The following is a 21,094-nucleotide window of genomic DNA, read 5'->3' on the forward strand; positions in this document are numbered from 1 at the left end:
GTGTGCATAAATGTAGGTGTGTAGAAAAGGGGACTCGAACACGAGACTGCTGAACCGAAAGTATAGTCTTTAACCACTAGACCAACTAGCACTTGAAGTTTAACAATTTGGAGGTTATACTTATTCGCATCAACAAGTGTGCACGCCAAAATTAAGAAGGACAGTAAAATACGACTTTCAACGCTGGAAGTCATCAGAACGGTTGGCCTAATAGTTAGAGACAAACGATGCCGTCCGGTGAGAGCGAGTTCAAGCCCCACCTCGGGTTTATTTAGGTTAATATGCGTCGAAAAACACAGGCAAAGTTTTAAAAACGCCTTACTATACATGAAATGACATACACAAATGAAACAAACACCACAGGTTAATTTTTAAGGATTTTTATTGATTTGACAAGCTTTCCCCGGCTAAAAACGCTTCACTATACATAGTCGTATTCGGTCAACATCACTTCACATGGTTGTTTTTTTTGGGGGGGGGCACAAACACCTTATACATGTTTGTTTCAAAAAAGGGGGGGGATAACCCCCCACCTTTGGTCTTTTTTTTAGGCTTTATTTCATTATTACTTTAAAATGCCTTCCTCTAGAGTCTAGACAGTCATTTTTAAAAAAACAATTTAAAAAACACCTGACTATCCATCATCTTTTTTCGGCCTTCAATTATTTTCTTAAAAAACGCCTTACTGTACATGGTCATTCAAAGCAAAATGCCTTTTAGACTTTTTTTGGCTTTCTGTCGGGCTTATTTACTCTTAAAGCATGGGGAAAAATTGAAATGAAGACATTCATAGAGCAGGGTGGACAACATTTGAGATGACTAAGAACACAGCGCAGAGTTCAACGGAAGCACATTTGCAACCAAAAGACTTTGCGGTCAGCGCACGTATGCTCGGTGGTGGGCGCGTTTAAAACCATGACCTGTGTCCAGTGAGGCGTGTTTTTAATCATTGTCATTTTTCCTCTCACGACTCAATTTTCTACGCTGTTGACAAACACAATGGAAAGTGCTCGGCGGCAACCTCTCTTGTGACGTGCCACTATTGAAAGAAATTGCAAGGTGTGGAGGACGCCTCGAGGACCTTTCGGGGCCCGACCAGGCTCGCCGCCGCCGCCGCCGACGGATGTTCCGTCGGCTCAGTAGGACCTGAGAAAGCGCACAACCAACAATGAATGCAAACCGGACGGCCTCAAATGGGTGCAAAGATGCGAGGTGGCCGCCTGCCTGGCTCGCCGCGCTGTTCTCCCCCGGGGGTGGAAAGACAAGGGGGCGGACGCCAGAAAGTATTGCGGCACGGGCGGCCCGACAAATCCACTCGTTTGAGCATCCCCGTCACCAGCTCCTTTTCTGTGTGTGTGTGGGGGGGACAACATTGATGAGCAGCATTGGGACATTTGTTTTGGTTCACTTCGCTGTCACATATAGAATGCAAAATGCAAAAAAATAGATACTGGATATTGGCTCATGTTTTGGGCAGCAAGACCACCTTTTTGGTCTTGATCGATTTTTGAGTTCACGGTCTGAATTTGTTCACTTGTCTTCTCCGAGTGACGCGCGGCCCGATTCCGAGAACATCACGTTTGCCTTCGTTTCGCAGCGAGTGTCACCTCTGTGGCCGGCCAACAAGAGCCACCGCTGGACCGCCCGCAACGAATCCGTCTGAAGGATCTGACAAAGCAGTTCCAGTACCTGTGGATGGGGAGGGGAGAGGGGAGAGGGGGGGGGATTTCGCCAAGAACGTTTGCGCTCATTTCCATCACAGGTTTCGTGAGGATGAGCGCAAGCAGGTCATCGCCGGACGGCATATCGCCGTGACGACGCGAGGTGGCTGTACCATGAGCTCTTGATCGTGGAAAGGTTTGTGGTGGTCCAGATGCTGCGAAGGAGGTCGACGCGGGTGAGACTCGGCAGATGCGGGGACCAGTCGTCCGGTTTGGGCAGAGTATTGGGTCTGGCGCCGGACGGGCTCTTCTGTCAGTCGAGCCTGCCATGGAGTGACGACAAAGCATTGTGATGGGTTGGGTCGGCGTGCGGATGAAAAACGCTGCATCGGAGAGCAGGAAGGGAGCAAAATGTCGGATCAGCTGTCTGAAATGTTCCCCCCCCCCCGATTAAAAAATGATCAAGATGGTAATCAGACTCCCGCAGAACTCGCTACTTGTTTGAATGAGGTGTGTGTGTGTGTAACTTGAGTGGTTCACAGAGGTGGGGCGGAGCTTATTTTTTGGCCATTTTCACTGCCAAAACCGCTCGCTGAAGCGCTCAGTCGGGGGAGGGTCCGAGTGCGCCGTACCTCCATTTCGGAAGATGGAGCGACTTTGGCTGCCAGCTCCCTGAGCTCATCTCTCCAGGCTTCTGAAAACATTGCTGGGCCAAAAACAAGCAAAGGCATTCTTCAAAAAGGCACAACATGAGAAAATGTCCCCCCCCCCTGACCTGCTTGGCTAGCCAGGTGAGTCCGATGCGGCGTCAAAGCCAACGCCGGCGCGACGGCTTGCCTCTGCACGTGACTCATGAGTAGCGGGTGCGGGAACAAGGAGGAGCTGACCAACCAGTCGTCTCTCACCGTGCACACGGGCCTGCCGTTGAGACCTGAGCGCGGACAAGGTGACTTCGAGGGACAAATGTCGCGCGTTCCAACACTTTTGGCTTTGTTGTCCGTTTTACTGCGCCGCACGCTCGCTCGGCTCGCTCACCTTGAATGTGCCTGACGCGATGCGGGTGCGGGTTGTGCCTGGAGAAGAAAGAGTGGTGGCTGAGGGCACCGAACCTCGGCGTGCTCGCCCTCGACGGCGCCTCCTTCCGCAAGGGGGTGAGCCAGCCGGGATCCCCGCTCGTCTGTCCGGACATATTTGGGGGGTGGGCGGGGGTTACTTCGGATTTGACATCGTTGTACTAAATCACAAACAAACAAACAAAAAAATAAGGAGCATGAGGCAAAATGCACCCGAGAACTTTGGCAAGCGATCCGCGTCGTCTGAAGTCCTGGCGGTCGCTAAGAAACAAGAGCAAAGCGAGACATTGCGTATCCTTCGCAACCGCTTCATTGACACAGAGGAGACAAAAGAGCGCACAATGCGCCCCGCCGGGCTTTGTGCGGGTCCAAACTTGAGCAGGTGGGAAGAGCTAAGGGAGGAGGGGGAGGTGCAAAAAAAAAAGGGGGGGGTGGGGGGGGGGTCAAGATGGGGAGGTGGTTGAAGAAAAGGAGGCAGCGAAGAAGGTGCCGAGCGAGACAAGACAACGCGAGCAGCCAGCCAGGCGCCATCTCCGCGTGCTCGGCGGCGGCGATGTCCGCGGAGCCCTGGCCGGCGTCGGTTCCCAGGATCACGCCGGAGGTGCTGCGCGAGGCGCTGCGCTACCACAACCTGAGCCGGCAGGAGTTCATCAGCACGTACAAGATCCCGCCGCTGGTGTACGTGGCGGAGCTGCCGCGCGGCGCCAAGATGGCGTTCGTGGTCATCTACGCGCTGATCTTCGCGCTGGCGCTGAGCGGCAACGGCCTGGTGCTGTCGGTGGTGCTGAGGAAGCGCGCCGCGCGCACCGCCACCGACGTCTTCATCTGCTCGCTGGCCGTCAGCGACCTGCTCATCACTTTCTTCTGCGTGCCCTTCACGCTGCTGCAGAACATCACCTCGCAGTGGGTCGGAGGTCAGTCTCGCGTGGCCTTCTTGGCAAAAAAACAACAACAGCAGCAGCAGCAGCATGGATCTCCTAATTTTTTTCGTTCAAACAACCCGAGACAAACTCCAATTGCAAAATCCGATTATTAGCGGCGAAACAAAAATCTAACTTTTGTTCATCTTTAGAAAGGAAAAAGCAAAACTTTTTCTTATCTCACTTTTAAAATTGGCAACCTACACGCAAAAAAAAAAATTAATAGAACCGACAATTATACAATGTGATTTTTAAAAAAAATCCAAGATATTACAATTTTATCTGCATAACTTTACAAATAATTCTTTTTTATTCCTGCTGCTATAAATTGTACTGTAGACTGAAAATTTCCCCAGTGTGGGACAAATAAAGTTTTCATCTTAATAAATGTGGAAGTATTTTTTTTCAATTCTACAAAATTTGTGATACATGCTTCAAAGTTTTTTCTATTATACTATTTGAAATTTTACATGAAAAGCACTTACCTCCAAATTTTGTGTATTCGCATTGACAAAGTGATTTTGTTCCCCTGAAAATTGGCTAAAAAGTTTTGCATTTTGTTCATTTGACTTGCATTGAAACAAAAAAATTCAAAACAAGCAAAATACACATTTTCTGACCTTATATAAAGAAGCATTTTTTGGGGGTAAAAATAGGATATCAAACCATAACATTATTTTCAAATGTAATTTTTCTTTTTGGGGGGTGGTGCGCGAGGAGGAGCGCCTCAGGCAATTTCAACATAGTTGACACGCAAGCAATCTTGTCGTCGGGCCAAGCACAAAACCACAAATCTCTTGCACCGCCATGTGATCACATAAGGGACATTATCGGTCAGGAAGAGCCCGCGCAACATCGTTGAGCAGCGGCAGCGTTGCGCAAGGGGGGGCCGCGGCATTAGCGTTCACTCAGGCGCAAAGTGACGTGATGCGACACGGGCTTTGTTTGCAGGCGTGCTGGTCTGCAAGACGGTTCCCTTCGTGCAGACCACGGCGGTGGTGACGGGCATCCTCACCATGACCTGCATCGCCATCGAGAGATACCTGGGCATAGTTTTCCCGCTTCGAATGAGGAGACGCTCCACATCCAGGAGAGCGTACAAGATGCTGGGTATGTCCCGTTGCCCGTTTCCTAGACTTCAAAGTTGCTCCCTCCACAAAACAGAACGTTGCAACGCAAGCCGGTTGTCAAATGGGGAAATGTCGCCCTCTGCTGGTCGCAGATCAACAATGCACCCTATTACGCCGTCATCCAACACGGCCACAAAGAGATAAAATGGCTCGTTTTCGAAAACCCTGAAAGATGAAGGCTTCCATGATCCGACTTGTCCTTTTTTTGGGGGGGTGGGGGGTTTGTTGCAGGGCTGGTGTGGCTGGCCTCGGTGATGGTGGGCTCGCCCATGTTGTTTGTGCAGCAGCTCAAAGTGAGTCGCAAAAAATGCCTCGACTCAAACAATTGGCGTTCCTCTTGGGAAATGTTCTGCGTCAGATGAAAGGACTCAAAATTGCGGGCGATCGTGTTTGACTAGCGCCGTTCTTCCGCGTCTTCTCATCTCAGGTCAAGTACGACTTTGTGTACGAGCGGCACCACGTGTGCTGCCAGGAGATGTGGCGCTCGCTGAGCGACCGGCGGGCGTACACCACCTTCATCATGGCGGCCCTGTTCCTGCTCCCGTTGGCCGCCATGCTCTTCCTCTATACCCGCATCGCCTTTGAGCTGTGGATACGCAAGAGGGTGGGCGACTCGTCGGTCCTCAACACCATGAATCAACGGGAGCTGGTCAAGATGGACAGGTAAGGAAAGTTGACGGACTTTGCGATTGCAAAAAAAAAAAAAAAAAAAAAAAAGCCTAGACTGAAAGCCGATCATTGACTTTGTCCTCCGCAGGAAGAAGAAGAGAGCCGTCAAGATGATGATGATCATTGTTGCGTTGTTCACCGTTTGCTGGGCTCCTTTCCACACGGTCCACATGCTCTTTGAATACTGTAAATACCCGCAAAAACCCGAGTCCTCGCCGCGGGTGTCGTCCGTCCGTCCGTCCGGGCAAAGGGTTGAATGTCAACTTGCTCCGTTTAGACGACCTGGAGAAGAAATACGACGACGTGACGCTCAACATGACGCTGGCCGTGGTGCAGGCCGTCGGCTTCTTCAACAGCTTCAACAACCCCATCGTGTACGTCTTCATGAACGAGAACTTCAAGAAGAGCTGCGTCTCGGCGATGTCGCGGTGCACGCGGCGCCCCGGCCAGCGGGCCCAGGTCCAGGCGGCGCCCGTGCGCTTCATCCGGCTGCAAACCAGAGAGGCCTTCCTCGATTTGGACTGTGGCGACGGCGCGAAGAGTCGCGGGGGTGGTCCGTCCGCTTCGTCGCGAGGCAAGCGCTCCCCGGGGGAGGTCGGGATAAAGAGCTCGCCGCAAACTCCCGACTCTCAGGGGAAATGAGCACCTAGTGCCGAGAGATGGAGATTTGGGGGGGGGGGGGCTTTGAAGCTGGTCGTGGTGAATCCAAGTGGCCATTTTCCAATTAAGCTCGTCTGAATTGAGAACGAGGCCCGGTCAGCCGTAGTCCAGATGAGTCCGTGACCGCCAGAAGGTCTGAAGTCTTTGAAGAGTCCTCGGGGCTGAATGTTGTTTCTTGTCGTGTTGGCTTTATATTGCAGCCGAGACGTAGTATCGTACTCTTGGGGGGGGGGGGGCATTTCCAAAACTCGTCGATGGAACTGAGCTTCGCCTGATCCGTGTCGATGTTTTTTCGGAGGCAAATTTTCGGAGGCAATGAAGGCAAAAGCATTAATTTGCACGAGACTTTGGTGTGTGTGTGTGTGTGTGGGGGGGGGGGGGGGTGGCAATACTGAAAATAATTTTGAGGCTTTTAGTGCACATTTCAATCTCATTTTTTTAATTTCTCATGTCAAGTGAAAGAATTCCATTTGACCACTTTCTTCACCCATTCACGTAGAAATGGAAACAACTGAAATAAGGGGGTGGGGGTGGGGGGACCCAGCAAGTGAGTTTGAGTTCCATTTCCTTCCACCCCCACGCTCATGAATCAAAACACTCCTTTGAAATGAGTGGAAAGGCCGTTTATCTAAACTCCAAAAACTATATTTTGGGTGTTGGCAGTTTATCAAAAAATAAGCACTCCATAATAATGCACTTTAAAAAAACTAAGAGTAGCATCATGATTCATCAAAAATACAATTTGCATATTCGCGTCACGCGGACGAATGAAGAAAAAATGGCTGCGATATGGTTCTCCTTGGAGACGACATAGCGAAACCCGAAGGAGTTTGTGTAGCGCCCGTGCCTCGAGGGGAATCATCGGGTTTATATTAAAAATAAATAAGTAAACAAAGTCATGATGTCATGTCCTTAAACCGAGCAAGTGTTGCTCTCCAATGATGGTGGAAATGACGCGACATAAGCAGGCACTTACAAGTCGGCGTCACAGGTCGTCTTTCCCTTGCCCCCGGCGGGCGTTACGTGAAGAGATTGTTGTGCAAGTCGGGGTTGTCAAACAGCAGAGGCCTTTTGGTCAAGGCGTGGAGGGGGGGCCTGTCGGTCTTTTGCCGCAGCTTGAACAGGCCTGTGCCGATGTTCATGGGATTGCCCGTGATGATGCTCTCGGACACGCCTGCAAATGGGAAAGACGTCGTCGTCATTGGGTGACAAATTGCAATTTCCCCCCCCGCAGTACACAAAGACGCCACTGGGGCTTCCGATGCCCACGTGCATCTGGGAACCGGGCGTTTTCTCCCTTTGTATTGGGACACGGACACAATTCTCATCATCCGGCCCGGTAGTCCAGTGGTTAGCACGTCGGCTTCACAGTGCAGAGGTACCGGGTTCGATTCCAGCTCCAGCCTCCCTCTGTGGAGTTTGCATGTTCTCCCCGGGGCCTGCGTGGGTTTTCTCCGGGTGCTCCGGTTTCCTCCCACATTCCAAAAACATGCGTGGCAGGCTGATTGAACACTCTAAATTGTCCCTAGGTGTGAGTGTGAGTGCGAATGGTTGTTCGTTTCTGTGTGCCCTGCAATTGGCTGGCAACCGATTCAGGGTGTCCCCCGCCTACTGCCCGGAGACAGCTGGGATAGGCTCCAGCACCCCTCGCGACCCTAGTGAGGATCAAGCGGCTCAGAAGATGAATGAATGAATGAATGAATGGGCTCGGCCCAACGATTCGATTAAAGTTGCCTTGCGAAACCGGTTGGTGGCTTCCGCCCTATGCTGGAGGTTATTGTCCATCTGCGCTGTGAAGCGCCAGCCATCCAATGAGTCCTCCAGCTGAAGGTAAAGCAGATCTTTAGATTGTCCCGCAGCGCATCACTCCATCCCTGCTCTTTTTTTTTTTTTAATCTGTGGTTAGATAACTAATTTGTAGAACGGAAGCGGTTCCGTTGGCAATTCAAGCCAAAAGTATCTCGGCGTTGCCGCGCAATGGTTTGACGAGAACAAATATATATCCAACACCAGCCTACCGCAGACGGAGTCCTTCTGGCCGAAGTAGGCGGCGTCGAAGAGGTGGTCGGCCGTTTTTTCAAAGGATGCCAGCATGAGGGCGCTCTCCTTCATTTTGGCCAAGCCGAACCTGGTGATGCCAAGTATCTCCCCCTATATGGTGGGGGGCAGAAAACCGTCCATTAGTATACTTGCTCTCCACGTGGTTATATCGTCACTCGCACACTATAAAACCTTTCCTATTATGTTTGGAGGCGATATTCTTCACTTTATTTCCTGCTGCTTGCACACCATTCAAGTGGCTCGCGGCGTTAAGGCACAAACGCTAGCAATAGAACGAGCGGCACCTTGTAGGACATGAGATCGGCGAGAAGCATGACGTGGCGCCGGTCGATACTCATCCCGTGGTTGACCATGGTGTACTGGATCTCATTGATGATCGTCAACCTGGCCGCCTCGATGCCCAGCGTCTTCTCCACCTGCGAGTGAAATCGAAACTCCACAACTCAAAAAAAAAAAAAAAAAAAGGGGTGGGGGCGGGGGGGACTCTGTTCTCAGGTCAGACTCCGTCCGGTCTCATTCGAAAGAAGCTGCAAAAAGTCACGCGGAAGGCGTCATGGTTTCATTCGCACCTCGTAGATGTTGTTGGACGTGGTCCTGCTTCCGTCCACGCCGTGGGTTGCCATGACAGCCCGTAGGTTGTCACCCTCCACCAGCAACTTGTACTTGCGCTTGTCGTTCTGCTCGTCGATGTGGATGACGGCACGGGTGACCTCGGGTATACCTTGAACCACCACCTTTGCGCGGTGGGGTGAGGGGAGGAGAGAAAAAAAAAAAAACTCGACTTTTGCCGCAATAACAAACCTTTCACCTTCGCACTCCCTGCTGCAAAGTGTTTTCCCGGACGAGCGTTTCTGCGCCGCTCTCACCTTGGGAAGCTCGGCCTTGAGCGACTGCATCACGTAGTACATGGAGCTTTTGTTGTTCTCCCTCGGCGTCACACGCACCACGGCCTCGCCGTGCACGATGACGTCGCCCGGCCTCAGGCGCAGCTTCGACATGCAGACCGAGTAACGTACCGTCTCGGCGTTCACCTACGAAGGGCAAAACGAGACCGTCGCGGCCGAAACCGTGCGAGAAGATGAGAGGGCTTTGCGTCACGTTTGAAAACGGACAATGCCGGGTTACGCCCAGGTGGCTTGAAAGTGACTCTGGCTAATGGCCAAAAACAAAAAACCAAACAGTGCTGTTGAAAATAACTGCAGAGCAATGTGACCAACCAGAATGTAAAAAAATGTTTGCTTCACAGTGCAGAGGTACCGGGTTCAATTCCAGCTCCGGCCTCCCTGTGTGGAGTTTGCACGTTCTCCCCGGGCCTGCGTGGGTTTTCTCCGGGTGCTCCGGTTTCCTCCCACATTCCAAAAACATGCGTGGCAGGCTGATTGAACACTCTAAATTGTCCCTAGGTGCGAGTGTGAGCACTGACGGATGTTCGTCTCTGTGTGCCCTGCGATTGGCTGGCAACCAATTCAGGGTGTCCCCCGCCTACTGCCCGGAGACGGCTGGGATGGGCTCCAGCACCCCCCGCGACCCAAGTGAGGATCAAGCGGTACGGAAGATGAATGAATGAATGAATGAATGCCAGACAAGTTACCAGTAGGTGCAGTAGATCGTCAGAAAACAAACAAGACCCAGCATTCATAATAGGCACGCGTCGAACGGTGTGCAATTTGGGCAAATAGTTCAAAGGGGGCGTGTTCAAAAAAAAAAAATTGCAGTGTTGCAACCAATCTCTGAGTTCCATTTTGGGGGAAGGAAAAAAAAAAAACCAACAACAAAAGCAAGGGTGAATCAGGTGGCACCTACTTTTTTTTTTCTCTTTCTCCTTTCTTCTTTCTACATACATTCTTGCTGCTGGAGGCTGTAAATTTCCCCAGTGTGGGACGAATAAAGGATATCTTATCTTATCTTACTTAAAGGATGATTAAGCCAGCACAGGTTGAACATGGACTTGAGGAAAATGGGCCGTTCAAGGGTCTGGTTTGTTTTCTGACAATCTACTGGACCGACTGGTAACTTGTCAGGCAATATACAATATTATAATATTATAATTACAATATTATAATATACAATAACAATATTTTTTTTAAAAACTAAAATTCAGGGATATTCTGGTGCGTCACATTGCACTGCTATTATTTTCCACAGCACTGTATGCCCGAAATAGGCCAAAAAATATATATATTTTTGGTTTTAATTGCTCCGCGGAAGCCGTGACAAGTGGAAAGCTCTGTACTAGTGACATCATCGGTGTTGTTCTACCTCCAGTTGGAGCAACCTTATTCGCTCCAGGGACAACTTGATCAAGATGAAGCAGTCGTCTGGCAGAAAAACCTCTTCGATGTATTCCGCAATCTGCAAAGGGAAAAAAAAAAACAAAAATCGGCGCTATTTTGTCCTTCCCTGAGAGGTAAGCCATGGCTTTGGGATACCTCGCCCAGGAGCGTTTTCTCGATCCTCCCCTTCACCAGCCGGGCAAAGTCGGCGTCGTCCTCTCTGTCCAAATGCGCGGTGATGATCGGGGTGCTGGAGTGAGGGAGGGGGCGGGGGGCAATGAAAATGCCCCGTAAGAAGCAATATAATGACATTTAAGTTAACTGCCTTCCAGTCGGACGACAATCGTGGGCGGTGGCGACCTATCCCTCGCCCGACGCTCCCTCAAAGCCTTTCGGCGTCCGACCTGATGTTCTTGGAGGCGTTGATGATCTCCTTGATGCGAGGCACGCCCAGAGTGATGTTCATGGACGCCACGCCGGCAAAGTGGAAGGTCTTCAGGGTCATCTGCGTCCCGGGCTCTCCGATGCTCTGGGCGCACAGGGCCCCCACCGCCGAGCCCGGCTCCATCTGCGCTCTGGGGGGGCGGGCGGGGGTAACGCGTTCAACCGAAATACAGATGCGTACGTGACCGTGCGGCCATGCCAACCTCATGTACTTGTCCCTGCAGGTTTCCAGAAACTTTTTCAGCTGCGTCGGGGTGATGCGGTCCAGCTGGTAGAGGACTTTTGGCTGCAGGGTATTTGAAAAAAGGTGAGCGGGGGCTTTAAAAAATTAAAAAAAAAAAAAAACTGAGCACATAGGCGACATCTACCTCACTGATGCCGTTGTCGTTGATGCCGTACTTGTCTCTGGTCTTCTTGATCTTTTCCGAGAAGCCCTTGATGAACTTCCAAATTTCCTGCCGGCGGCGGGAAAAGGAGTCACGAGCAACGCGACGCGCAGGGCATGCCGTCGTGAAGATGCCACGCAACCAACCAGCAGGGCGAACCGCGAGTCGGGCATTTCGGGGATCAGCTTTGTTGCAGGGCAACAACATTTAGCTCTGCGGTTTAACTCTCTTCAAAAGTAATGCACATGCCGTTTAAAAAAAAAAACAAAGCGCCTACACAAAAAGTTAAACACTTCATCAGTCGTGACATGAATGGATCGCAGAGAGTATGAAGCATTCGTGAAGATCAATAATTGACTTTTTTTTTTTTGGGAGGGGGGGTTGTTTACTGGAATACTCTACAGGTGTGGGGGAATAACGCCATCCATTTTGCAGTAGGGCTGTCAAAAGAAAACGTGGCCAAAGTGAAACCTTGCCAATGGAGAATGCGAAGTCATTCATTCATTCATCTTCCGAGCCGCTTGATCCTCACTAGGGTCGCGGGGGGTGCTGGAGCCGATCCCAGCTGTCTTTGGGCAGTAGGTGGGGGACACCCTGAATCGGTTGCCAGCCAATCGCAGGGCACACAGAAACGAACAACCATTCGCACTCACACTCATACCTAGGGACAATTTAGAGTGTTCAATCAGCCTGCCACGCATGTTTTTGGAATGTGGGAGGAAACCGGAGCACCCGGAGAAAACCCACGCAGGCCCGGGGAGAACATGCAAACTCCACACAGGGAGGCCGGAGCTGGATTCGAACCCGGTACCTCTGCACTGTGAAGCCCACGTGCTAACCACTGGACTACCGGGCCGCCGCGAATGCAAAGTCGTCGATCCGATTTTCTTTAGCCACGGGGGCCAAATTCTTGACCCGGCGTGCATCAACACGAGGCATTTATGGAGTTCTTCATCTCGCCGCGCGTACCTCCAAAAAGCTGCCTCTGCAGCACGCAAAGTCGGCTTTCTTCATGATGCCATCGGAGGCCAGGACCAGCTCGCCCTGGCTGAGGGCGGGCTCGTGCGCGCACGGGTAGACCGCCTGCGGGGACAGAAGAGGCAACGTGAGGGCAAGTAACAACCGCAGCGATTATGCCCGCTGGGTTTGACATTGATCAAGGGGAGGGGCAACTTGGAACCAGGAAGTCATTACGCTTCAGGTTTTTCTTTTCTTTTGTTTGTGTACGAGTATCTTTATTTCCAAACAGGACGCAAGAACTTCGGCTACCTGGGCATCTCTTCACCGCATCAGCCATCAATCGGTGGACCTACAAAAGAACCCCCCCCTTCGACATTTAACAGTGTAAAGACGCCGAGAGGACTGCCACATATATGACGACGCAAGCGCGGGTTTGTTAACTTTTAGTCGGCGTGTTATTTTACGTTCGAAAAATGTCAAGGCCCACCTTCAGCTCACTTTTGGTTTTTTTTTTTTTTCAGTGTGCAGATGTTTTGCCAAACATCTCGCGTTTTAACGAACACAAGCGCCGAGGACAAGTGGAAGACGTCCTTTGAATTTTTCAAGTTGTTAAGTGCGCCACTCTGGCTCCACTTTTTTTTCCCCCCTCCGAAATCATTAACTAAAGAGGCAGTTAAGGCTCAAATGTCAAAGCAAAATATGGAAAAAAAAAAAAAAAAAACACAACACCGACGAAAACATTTTTTTTTTTTTACACCATTATGGAACTACTCTACTGTGACTAATCCGAGCTGAATTTATGAAAGGATGACGCGGCTTAGCTCTAAAAATGGAGGTCTCATTCCCAAAAGCACGCAAAAGGCCAAATGCATCTCGGAAGGTATTTTAACGAGGTAAAACGCATACATTAAGCGCAGAATTTGCACTTTAACCATGTTTAACTCACTCACGTCAGTGCTCATAGCTACGCGTCGCTCTGGGGGGGGGAAACGACATTGATGGAAAGCAGGTGTCAAATTGGCGCTACTCTAAAGCTTCTTTTTAGCGAGGGGACGTGAGGAAATACTCAAAACTTGTACAGGAGATTCAATCGTGTGGAATCTGATCCAGGTTGAGCTCAACACAAAGCTGCGATTCTGTGAACGGCGACGGGGTCAGCTCAGACATGAGAAGAAGCAAAGCCCGCCCAGATTTACGTACCCGGATGTTGTCCAAGACCCTCTTGAACTCCAAGGGCTCATCCTTGCCCTCCATGTCGGCCGGGTCCAGGCCGTCGTCGCCGTACGTGAACTGGATGACGTCGCCGACGGAGCTTCGCACCGTCACGTCGTACTGGGAGCACAGATCCTCCAGGGACTTCACCAAACGCCGCTGTCAAAAAAGCAAACGAGAAGGGTGACGTCACCCAAATTTGAATCTTCCCTCAGGCTTTGACCAACAACGAGCATCGAAATCCATCGCCTCGGCAACACACGCCGCTCGGATCACGTTTCACCGACAATTTAATTACGGGGGGCCGCGGGGGAGATTTGAAAACAAAAAAAACTCGCCGCGAACCGGATTTTCTCCGCAGGATTTGCGAGGGCCGCGTCGCTGAAGATGATGGTAAGCTCCCATCTCACCTGCATGTAGCCCGTCTCTGCGGTTTTCACCGCCGTGTCCACCAGACCCTCGCGGCCGGCCATTGTGTGGAAGAAGAACTCTGTGGGAGTCAGGCCAGAGTAGAAGCTGTTGGCCACAAAGCCTTTGGCGGCGGGCAACTGCGAAAATGAGAAAGCTTAGCTAACAAAAAGGGGGGGGGGGCGAAAAAAAAATGGGAGGTGAGCACGATTATGTGTTGGCTCTTACTTTGGAGTGCTTTTTGAAATGCGGCAGGGAGCGATTTTCAAAACCATCCGGTACTCGAGATCCACTTATGGCCTGCTGGCCCACGCATGCAATCATCTGAGAGATGTTAATAAAAGATCCTGGGTGCACAAGAGAGGAGCAGGAACAATAACAACAAAAAAGTCTTAAGCGTGTGCGTGCACACGTGTAGCTCTTAAAAAAAAAAAAAAAAAAATGTGACTTGCCTTTGGAGCCACAAACCGCCATGGTCAGAGGACTGTTGCTCTTGTCCAGCTCCCTGAGGCAAGCGCTGCCCGCACGGTCTCTGATGACTGACAGCTCTTTCAGGATAAGCGCCTGTCAATAAATAGAAGGGTAAGGAGGGAGAGAGGGGGGGAGGGGGTAATGTAAAAATCACAGCGCGATTAGCGCCACCGAAAGCCACACTTGGCAATTACTCAAGTCAACATGCGGCGCGAGTGAAGCCGAACGCAAACGGCTGCAAATGTCACAGCCCCGCCGGTGAAAGAAAAGCAGCACGCCGCCGTTCAATAGAACCGTGGGATGCAGAGCTGCCCGTCGGCGGGTTGATGCGAGGTAAAGGTTAAGACGAAGACTTCATAAAAGCCAAACTTGGACATTGCAAAAACGTGACGTGCACTTCTATCGCTTTTCTCACGTCCGACTTGAAATTGAATTCAAGTTACGCGTTGCGGTGGATGCTTCTATCCGTCAAATGCAATCCAAGCATTTACTACCATTCATTCATTCATCTTCCGAGCCGCTTGATCCTCACTAGGGTCGCGGGGGGGTACTGGAGCCCATCCCAGTTGTCTCCGGGCAGTAGGCGGGGGACACCCTGAATCGGTTGCCAGCCAATCACAGGGCACACAGAGACGAACAACCATCCGCGCTCACACTCACACCTAGGGACAATTTAGAGTGTTCAATCAGCCTGCCATGCATATTTTTGGAATGTGGGAGGAAACCGGAGCACCCGGAGAAAACCCACGCAGGCCCGGGGAGAACATGCAAACTCCACACAGGGAGGCCGGAGCTGGAATCGAACCCTCTGCACTGTGAAGCCGACGTGCCAACCACTGGACTACCGGGCCGCCCATTTACTACCGGCTCATAAATATCTCAAGTGTGCTTTGCTTCATCACGCCCCCCCCCCCCAAAAAAAGGAAGTAAATAAAGTCAAAGAGGTCAACTTTGAGGGTTGTGCCTCCTAACAAGTGGGGGTAAACCTCCAAAGTCTCCTCAGCCGTGCAGCCGGGCTGCTGCTGCAGCCTGCCCGTCTTCAGGGCTTCGATGTAGTCGTCGCATTTGCGGTAGCCGTCATCCAGCAGGTCCCGCTTGGCCTTCAGCAGACCGTGGCCGGGCGTCACGTCCCCGATTCCGATGGAAAAGCCTCGGTTAGCTGGAAGCCGTAAGGGGAGTGGGGGGGGGGGGGGGGGGGGGGTAAAACATCCTAAATGTCAAACAAAAAGCCCTGTAAGCCCCCCGGGGAAGGAGGCGATGACGTACAGAGATACGCAGGGGCGAGTCGAGCGAGGCGGGACATGGCGTTTGCCGCCTCCAGCTGCCCCCAGTCTCTCAGCAGGATGTAGAAGATGTTGTTCTTGGAGCCCGAGCCCAAGGTGCTTTTGTCCATGCTGCCGCACATCAGCTCGCTGTTGTGGATGACCACGACTGCAAACAATTGGCAGGACCCCCCCCCCATGTTTGGCGTTGGCGTCAATTACCGAACCGATTTTCACAATTTCAAATGGCGCCTGGGTGCACTTTTCAAAAGGCTTACACGAGTCGTTGGGGCACAGGTCCTCGCCTTTCCCGCAATACTGCTTGCCCTTGGTCCGCAGGTTGGCCTTAACGGGGCAATCTTTGCTCGGCTTCAGGATGAGGCTGAAGATCTGCTTACCCGTCCACAGAGCCATGGGCTGAAGGACAGGACATTGAAAATGAAGTGGGGGGGCTACGTACATGCTGACAATAAAGCCAACAAAAATGACAGCTTGCGATCAGTTCAGAAGACAAAATCGGCACATGGCAAACCCCCCACTTTGGAGACCGAGGCGTACCTTCATGAGTGCCGGGCGAGGGAGCGCAATCCTGATTTTTTGATCTTTGCCGACGAGAATGGACGCCAGGATCTGACACGCTTTGGATCGATCGAAGAAGGTGTCCTTCAGTGTGAGGAGATAGCCAGCTAGGAGGCACCAACGTGATCGCTTAAATTCTTCATTCGCTTGACAAGGTCAAAAAGACGTCCACACGCACGCGCAAAATGTCCGCCGGGGTCAATTTCCAAGGAGAATATGCTCGGAATAATTAACCATCACAAATTAGGAAGGAGAAATCTTTCATTCGCCGGAGCCTGCCGTTACCTGTCAGGAAGTCCTGAATAGCAGCAATCAGCGGCTCGCCATTTCTTGGTGTGACAAGATTAGCTTTTGTCTGGGCGGGAGGGAAAAAAAAAAAAAGTGCGGTCATGGAACGAACACAACGGGGGGGGGGGGGGGGCAAAGAATTTCACAAGCTGGAGCGGTCCCGCGTACCCCCATTAGGATGAGAGCCTCGGCTTTGGCCTCCTCGGTCTGAGGCAGGTGGAGGTTCATTTCGTCGCCGTCAAAGTCGGCGTTGTACGGCGTGCACACGCATTCGTTGAAGCGGAAAGTCCGGTGAGGCATGACTCGGGCCTGCCCGATTGGGGAAAAACGGTCAGAACGTGGCACTCAAGCGACTCCGCAAATTTGAAAATGAAACAGTGGGGGGGGAGACAAACAAAAATAGACATTGGAAATATTAAAGAAAATGGAATCCTCACTTAACTGTCGGGGCATTTTAACACACACGAGTAAAAATAGATCCCCGACCGCATGGCTAACTGTTGCGTACCTTCACAATTAACGGCCATCGGTCACTCTGGTTTACCGTTCACAAATTCACTTGGTCACAGATTTTTTTGCGTTCACCCCTCCGCCGTTATTTGCTGAACATTTTACCCATTTGCTATTTTTGTGCACAGGCCAAAGTGACCCCCAATCCCCTCCCACCACCACCCAAAATGAAATAGTGCTTTGGCACCACCTAGTGGAATCTTGGGGCCAAGCACCAGCGTCGAACTGAGGGGGAGGAGTTTAATTTCGTCAAAGCATCCAGTCCAAGGCTGCTAGGATTGAGCAAAACTTACAATGTGCGCCATGATGCTGAGCTTGTGCAGCGAGGGCTGCCGGTTGAAAAGGACGACGTCGCCGTCTTTCATGTGCCGCTCCACGATGTCGCCGAAGCGCAGCTCCTGAGCCATCTTCTCTCGGTTGCCGTATTTCAAGAACCTGCCACGGAGCAAACGTGAGGGCGGTGGGAAAATTCCATTCGCTGAACGAGCGCTGGCGCCTCGCGTCACCTTTTCATTTGATTGTGTCGACTCTGGATGAAGTTGGCCCCGGGGTGAACGTCCGGGCCGTTGCGGACAAGTTCCCTCATGAGCTCCAGGTTGGCTTTGTTGACCTTTCGGGGTCACACGTTTGACACGGTCACGCATGAGACGCAACGAGATGAGTGAAATGCATCGTCAGGGGCGGGGCTTACGCGCTCCGGATAAGTCAGGATTTTGGCCACGTGCAAGGGTACGCCCACTTCGTCGATCCTCAAGTTGGGGTCCGGGGAAATGACGGTCCTGCTGGAAAAGTCCACCCTTTTCCCCGACAGATTTCCTCGGAAGCGGCCTGTGTCGTCACAGCGTTTGATTGGACAACATCGCAGTTCACGGTTCTTCAAAAAGCTTCTTTGATTTCGGGGCCGCGAACAAAACGGAACGCCTCGAGAGCCAAATTTGAAATCGAAAAACGATAACGGCTAGCTAAAACGACGTCGATTGACAGCTTCATTTGCAAGTAAGCTACGAAAATAAGTCCACCGCATACCTTGCTTGCCCTTGAGTCTCTGCACAAAGCCTCTGGTCCACTTCTTGGGCGCCATGTTGAGCGGGATGCCAGACAGCTCGCTGTTGATGTAGAGCGCGCACTGCAGCTGCAGGAAGTCCCAGTCCTCCATGAACATCTGCGTCTTGGCGCCCGTCACGCGATGCTGGAGGGAGGACAAGAGTTCAATTCCCCCCCCCGTGATGTCTCAAGGCGCAACTCTTTACAGGCCTTTTGCCGCTAGCATCCTACTGTGTAGGCCAGGCATGTCCAAAGTCCGGCCCGGGGGCCAAATCCGGCCCGCGGTCGAATTTCATCCGGCCCTCGGCCCCCGTCATAAAATCAGTGCCGTCTGGCCCGCAGGTTGGGCGCAATGGGACGCGTGTTGCATTGACTGAGGTCTCGTAGACTGGGGAGTGATGTTTCATAGAGTGCTGCTTCCCTCTAGTGGCTAAATGAGTAATAGCATTCACTAAATGAGTAATAGCATTTAGACACTAGAGGGCATCACTCACGAGTTAACAAGACATCACTCCGTGTTTATATTGACTGATATGTCATATTTCAAATGTCAGCCAAGGTCGGCCCCCCCGACATTTTACCACATAAAATCTGGCCCCCTTGGCAAAAAGTTTGGACACCCCTGGTGTAGGCAATTAGAATCTGGGCATCGGTTACTTGCGGCAGGTCTCAACTTTAAACCCCGGCGCCCAACCTTTTTGATGATGTCATTAAGGAAGATGATCTCGGTGAGTTTCATGGTGAGGTCGTCCTCGTTGGTGCCCGACTTGAGGTCGCTGACCACGGAGGGCCGGATGCAGATCGGCGGCACCAGCAGGCGGGTGAGGATGAGGTCGGACGGTTTGCCCGCTTCGGGGTTCATTAGCAGCAGCGGTACGTCCTCTTCGGGGATGCGGCTGAAGATGCCCTGCACCACCAGAGGGTTGAGGTTTTCCTGCACAGGAGACGCCAACAGTAAATAGTCACTTTGGAGTTGACCGATGATTGTTTGCGAATTACAAAAAAACGCAAAGAACAAATTGATACGTGGGCTGGCCCTGAGCGCAGAACATTTGGACCTGTGCTCGCGCCAAAAGGGGCTCGATGGCTTTGTTGTGCTCGATGGCCGTTTCAAAGGACTGCAGGAACTCGGACACGAAAGGCTCCGCATCCTTCTTGGTGGTTTTGTATTTCTCGTGGATGATCTTCAGCAGGCCGCACTTCTTCACCGTCCCTGAGGAGCAGGCAAAGACGTCTAAGAGCCACAACCGCTACAAGTCCCGCAGTGAAATACTTTTGTGGGATTCATCACCGTTGAACGCCGAACAATTGAGACAAACGCTTCTTTGGCGGCATTTGTCAGAGATTTTTTTCTTCAGCCCTCGCTTCTGCAGGTAGGGCAAATTGGGCCGCTTCAACACGTCCATGAAATGGAGCTTGTCCTCTTTACTCAGCATGATGCTCGAGCAAGTCTTGCAGATCATCTGGAGGAAAAAAATGAACATTTCTCAGTACATCCATAATGTTGCTTTTTTTGCCCCCCCCCCCCTCTCCCCCATTGTTTTAAAATTGTCCACGAGTTTTGCTTTTATTTCACTCCGGTACTAGCCATTTATCTCACAAAGTGCACTGGCCTGTAATATTCCTATGATGGCTTTGAAGTAGCCAACGTGAAAACATGGCAGCTCCAGATCCAGGTAGCCGTAGTGTCCCAAACAATCAGCCAGATTCTTCCCGCAGGTTAAACACGGTCGGTCTCTCTCGCTGGTCCCCTGTGTGACAAAATATATCAACACGTGCCTGGTGTTGTGGTTCAAATTCAGTGTTTAAAGCATCTCCATACCATGCGGTGATCCAATACTCCATAAGGCACCGGCGAGTGTTTTATGTCCTGGCTGTACAGGTTCTTGCTGACCACCTGAATGTGGGCCTGCTGACGCAGTTGATCAGCCGATTGCGTGCCGAAGCAAATGTGGCTTCTGTAGGAAGAAGGGGAAGAGAGGGGGGAGAAAAGCATGCATTCGTTTTACAAAATGCAGCTCTTTCTCACACAAACCGGAGCTTTTTGTGGAAACGAAGCACATCAAGCAGAACACCCCTCAAAAACGTTTGAGAAACTAACTGTGCTATATTTATTCCTTTAACAATGGAGTATGTTTAATATACACCGTGTTCTCAACTCTTAATTTGTTTTGCCTATGTGTATTTGAGTGTCAAATTTATGGACATCTGCAAACTCAGTTCGGCTCTTGACCATTACTTATTTTTGTTAAATCTGAGCCCTTGACTTTCTATGATTCATTTATCATTATTACGTGTTGTCCATTTCTGGGTTTGGCAAAATTCTCGATGATACCAGACTTCGACAATTGGACCATGCAGTTATGAAAGTTGGAAACTCGGGTTCAAAATAAAAAGGTCTCATCGAAAATCTAGAGCAGGCATGTCCAGCTCCGGTCCTGGATGACGACTGTCCGGCGCGTTTTAAACTGCCTTTAAAGAGCCAGAATATATGTGTACTGTCTAGAAAATGATGCTTGTATCTTTGAAATCAGCTTTAAATTAGCTGTCTGATAAAGCTGTTTTAAAAAAACAACCTCAAAAACCCCACATCATTGTAAACTGTCATGGCGTTAGCTTTAGCCGGTGAGCTACTCACATTTTCTTGGCCACGTCGGTCTCTCGGAACTGCTCCTTCGGCATTTTGGCAGCGCTTCGCTTCGCTTCCCACGCGATTCTAGATACAAGTGATTTATTCTTCTCTCATTATACGACATATAACTTCACTGCACCATGTTGTGGACGAGCTCGCCGAGCAAACAAACACGCTGCTACTAAGTACTGCACGTTGTGGTGTGTTCAGAGTCCAATGGTATTTTGCATGACAACGGTAAACTGCATACATTTTTTCACAATTTGGAAGAATCAAATCTATTGGAAACGTTCCGTCTCGGTCGTTCTAAAGGTGTAAAAAATACTCCGGGTATTCCAACACACCTCATACAATTTATCAGGTCATCAGCCAGCTGTGGAGAGGCAAGTGAACGATATCGTGGGAAAATATAAAGTTACAGGGTGCTTTGAACGCGGCATAGGAATATCGA

At 51.0% G+C, this 21,094-nt stretch overlaps 3 protein-coding genes across 3 annotated transcripts; 1 reads left to right on the top strand and 2 right to left on the bottom strand.

The window, feature by feature from the left end:
- Nucleotides 1–509: 509 nt before the first annotated feature.
- Nucleotides 510–3,142, bottom strand: tbata (thymus, brain and testes associated). Its single transcript, XM_052072245.1, has 6 exons — nt 2,697–3,142; nt 2,437–2,592; nt 2,294–2,367; nt 1,835–1,984; nt 1,608–1,689; nt 510–1,347 (listed from the first exon to the last, which is right to left on the bottom strand). The coding sequence occupies exons 1-6, from the start codon at nt 2,848–2,850 to the stop codon at nt 1,190–1,192; spliced, it is 774 nt and encodes a 257-aa protein (XP_051928205.1). The 5' UTR covers nt 2,851–3,142; the 3' UTR covers nt 510–1,189.
- Nucleotides 3,143–3,159: 17 nt separating this feature from the next.
- Nucleotides 3,160–6,422, top strand: qrfprb (pyroglutamylated RFamide peptide receptor b). The gene is made up of 6 exons (XM_052072244.1): nt 3,160–3,648; nt 4,606–4,764; nt 5,016–5,077; nt 5,212–5,447; nt 5,542–5,639; nt 5,731–6,422. Exons 1-6 carry the CDS (start codon nt 3,183–3,185, stop codon nt 6,093–6,095), a joined length of 1,386 nt encoding a protein of 461 aa, XP_051928204.1. The 5' UTR covers nt 3,160–3,182; the 3' UTR covers nt 6,096–6,422.
- A 221-nt stretch (nt 6,423–6,643) lies between these two features.
- polr3a (polymerase (RNA) III (DNA directed) polypeptide A) lies at nt 6,644–21,025 on the bottom strand. The gene is made up of 31 exons (XM_052072247.1): nt 20,650–21,025; nt 19,834–19,969; nt 19,625–19,762; nt 19,303–19,474; nt 19,070–19,224; nt 18,706–18,945; nt 17,994–18,156; nt 17,659–17,795; nt 17,474–17,577; nt 17,261–17,402; nt 16,626–16,766; nt 16,455–16,524; nt 16,149–16,276; nt 15,869–16,007; nt 15,595–15,759; nt 15,315–15,487; nt 14,310–14,421; nt 14,086–14,204; nt 13,860–13,997; nt 13,438–13,608; nt 12,247–12,360; nt 11,260–11,346; nt 11,095–11,177; nt 10,852–11,022; nt 10,604–10,697; nt 10,434–10,526; nt 9,041–9,205; nt 8,744–8,908; nt 8,459–8,590; nt 8,132–8,264; nt 6,644–7,287 (listed from the first exon to the last, which is right to left on the bottom strand). Exons 1-31 carry the CDS (start codon nt 20,691–20,693, stop codon nt 7,133–7,135), a joined length of 4,179 nt encoding a protein of 1,392 aa, XP_051928207.1. The 5' UTR covers nt 20,694–21,025; the 3' UTR covers nt 6,644–7,132.
- Between the last annotated feature and the right edge of the window lie 69 nt (nt 21,026–21,094).

The sequence above is a fragment of the Hippocampus zosterae genome, chromosome 7 (assembly GCF_025434085.1).
Source record: "Hippocampus zosterae strain Florida chromosome 7, ASM2543408v3, whole genome shotgun sequence".
In the NCBI taxonomy this organism is placed as follows: domain Eukaryota; kingdom Metazoa; phylum Chordata; class Actinopteri; order Syngnathiformes; family Syngnathidae; genus Hippocampus; species Hippocampus zosterae.

Excerpts from the sequence above, each read along its gene's own strand:
- tbata (XM_052072245.1), bottom strand. The coding sequence starts at position 2,850 with ATGTCCGGACAGACGAGCGGGGATCCCGGCTGGCTCACCCCCTTGCGG. Across the intron at positions 2,593-2,696 it reads TCGCGTCAGGCACATTCAAG|GTCTCAACGGCAGGCCCGTG; the intron begins GTGAGCGAGCCG and ends GTCCGCGCTCAG. Across the intron at positions 1,348-1,607 it reads CTTGTTGGCCGGCCACAGAG|AAAAGGAGCTGGTGACGGGG; the intron begins GTGACACTCGCT and ends ACACACACACAG.
- qrfprb (XM_052072244.1), top strand. The coding sequence starts at position 3,183 with ATGGGGAGGTGGTTGAAGAAAAGGAGGCAGCGAAGAAGGTGCCGAGCG. Across the intron at positions 3,649-4,605 it reads CACCTCGCAGTGGGTCGGAG|GCGTGCTGGTCTGCAAGACG; the intron begins GTCAGTCTCGCG and ends CTTTGTTTGCAG. Across the intron at positions 4,765-5,015 it reads GAGAGCGTACAAGATGCTGG|GGCTGGTGTGGCTGGCCTCG; the intron begins GTATGTCCCGTT and ends GGTTTGTTGCAG.
- polr3a (XM_052072247.1), bottom strand. The coding sequence starts at position 20,693 with ATGCCGAAGGAGCAGTTCCGAGAGACCGACGTGGCCAAGAAAAT. Across the intron at positions 10,527-10,603 it reads AGAAAACGCTCCTGGGCGAG|ATTGCGGAATACATCGAAGA; the intron begins GTATCCCAAAGC and ends TTCCCTTTGCAG. Across the intron at positions 8,909-9,040 it reads TCAAGGCCGAGCTTCCCAAG|GTGGTGGTTCAAGGTATACC; the intron begins GTGAGAGCGGCG and ends CACCGCGCAAAG.